At 49.2% G+C, this 2,180-nt stretch overlaps 1 protein-coding gene across 2 annotated transcripts in view; it reads left to right on the forward strand.

Moving 5' to 3' along the window:
* The first annotated feature begins 704 nt into the window (after positions 1–704).
* Positions 705–2,180, forward strand: part of TSNAX (translin associated factor X) — a 47,485-nt gene continuing 46,009 nt past the window's right edge. Inside the window, exons 1-2 of one of the 2 annotated variants that reach the window (XM_019665857.1) lie at positions 705–912; positions 1,379–1,483. In XM_019665857.1, the coding sequence (XP_019521402.1) occupies positions 897–912; positions 1,379–1,483 (121 nt within the window). In that variant the 5' untranslated portion in view covers positions 705–896. The remainder of the gene's footprint in view (positions 913–1,378; positions 1,484–2,180) is intronic. The other variant, XM_019665856.1, reaches the window with a different exon arrangement.

The raw sequence follows: 2,180 nt of genomic DNA on the forward strand, positions 1-2,180 counted from the left end.
GATAAAGACATTGAGGTCCAGAGAGTAATTACTTCCTCAAGGTCAAACAACCACTCAGTGGTGGAGACGAATTTGAACGCAGGCAGTCTGTTTCCAGAGAGCCAGGAAAAAAGGAGTAAAGCGACAGATGACGGAGAAGCGGGGAGAAAGTGGAAGACAGGGAGAGGAGAACGGTAGGACAACAGAAGGGCGGCTTTTACCTTCTCAGAGAAAATGCTAGTTATACCATAGACGTACTGATTTGCGTATTTCCATCACTTTAGCCCCTGGAGTCACTGCCAGAAATGAAAAGGTCAAAAACTCCTAACTCGGTCACGTTCGTCCCTGAGCCTGAGCAGACTTTTCCACAGGAACTCAGAAACTGGACCCTTCCATCGAGCCTAGCCTCTAGCACCGCACGGCCGGCTCCGCGGGCGAACTACAACCCCCACTATGCACCGCGCGGGAGCCTGGGTCCACACTGAGGAAACGCAAGGGTGTCACAAAGGCGCCTTGAGAAGAAAAAAAAATCACGTACATTTACCGCCGCTTTTCCACCTTCACACAGATCTCCTCCAAGAGGACGCATCGTCTTATTTATTAGCAGCGCATGCAGTGAAGCGCGTAGCGTCGCTCCTGCCTTCACAGCAGAAGGCAGGCAAGAGGAAGGCACGTCGGCACGAGGTCCCCGGGCCACATGCGGGGCGGAGTCAGTGGCGGCGGGGCTGGGATGCAGGCCGGAAGTGTGCGAAGGCGAAGGGAAAGGCTTGAGTGGCTGCGGGCGCGCGCTTCCGGCCTGTGCGTCGACGTCGGCCGGCTGAAAAGGCGCCTCGACAGGCTCTCCGGCCGTCACCTTACGCACTTTGCCGGCTCCAAGCCCCTGAGTCGCGGCTCATCGCATCTTTGGCCTTGACGACATGAGCAACAAAGAAGGTGGCGTCCTCAACAGCGCTAGGCGTTGTTTATTCAGAGGGGGTTGGATCTCCAGCTTTTTGGTCGGATTTTCCACTTCTCACCGAGGGATGCCCTCTCTCCTTGCAGGCTCGGGGTGGGGGAGGGGGCGGCGGCGGTCCTGGCGATGTTCCCGTCCACACTGGCCTTGTTTACACCTCTCAGTTTCCTAGGTCCTCTAGCTGTTTTTTTAAAAAAGTGTCAGTTCAGTAATTGCTCCACCTTGCGCCAGATCAGGGAACCCATGGGTGGCAGGCCTTGCTGAGGGAGCTTAAGGTCTTGGGAGAAGACGCAGGGCTTTTGTCAGTAGGCTGAGAAAGCTTCTAAGGCAGGCCCTGTGGGCATCTGATATTAAAGGAAAGAAGGGGTTTGCCTGCCTACGTCGTGTTTTGTAGCCCCTTGGTGATAGAAGAACTCTACTCAAATTTTTTTTCCTTCTCTACGTAAGGGTCTGGAGGGTTCAGGAAAAGGAAGCATGACAATTTCCCACATAACCAGAGGAGAGAAGGGAAGGATGTTAATTCATCTTCACCTGTGATGTTGGCCTTCAAATGTAAGTTTTCTGTAATGTAAGTTGGCGAAGGGAAGAGAACTAAAGAGGTTGTAACAAAGATTGTTTAGCCAGTGTTATGTGCAAGAAAACCATAGCTCCTGAGAATCTAAGATGTGCATATGTGAATATTTTACTTTTCCTGGTGGTTTTGAAGGGTGCTAGGTCTGCCATGAAAGTCAAGATTACGAACGTCTTAATCTTTTCCCCCCGTTATGGTTGCACAGGTGAACCTTGGTTAATTAACATGAAATGTCATACAACTAAAAATTACTGTGTACCAGATAATATAAATATATCAGATACACACACGTGCTGCTTAATGACCGGGAGAAATGCATCGTTAGGTGGTCTCGTCATGCCAACGTCACAGAGTGGCATACACACACCTACATGGTCTAGTGCGTTGCGCTGCCGCGTTAGGAAGGCTATGAAGTCCGTAGGTGATAAGAATTTCTTAGCTCCGTTATAATCTTATGGGACCACCGTTGTATATGAGGACCATTATTGACCAAAAGGTCTTTACGTGGCACATGACTATATGTATCCAGTGTATGTGTATAAACATATATTTTTTAATTAATCCTTTAAATGTGTATTGGTTTTGTTGCCTCATGTAGACTTTTGAAGATAGACTGTATTTTTGTTTTGACTAGCACTTTGCACAGAGTAGGAACTCCTTATCTGTTAGTAAATCACA

The sequence above is a fragment of the Hipposideros armiger genome, unplaced genomic scaffold, assembly GCF_001890085.2.
Source record: "Hipposideros armiger isolate ML-2016 unplaced genomic scaffold, ASM189008v1 scaffold_454, whole genome shotgun sequence".
Taxonomy (NCBI): domain Eukaryota; kingdom Metazoa; phylum Chordata; class Mammalia; order Chiroptera; family Hipposideridae; genus Hipposideros; species Hipposideros armiger.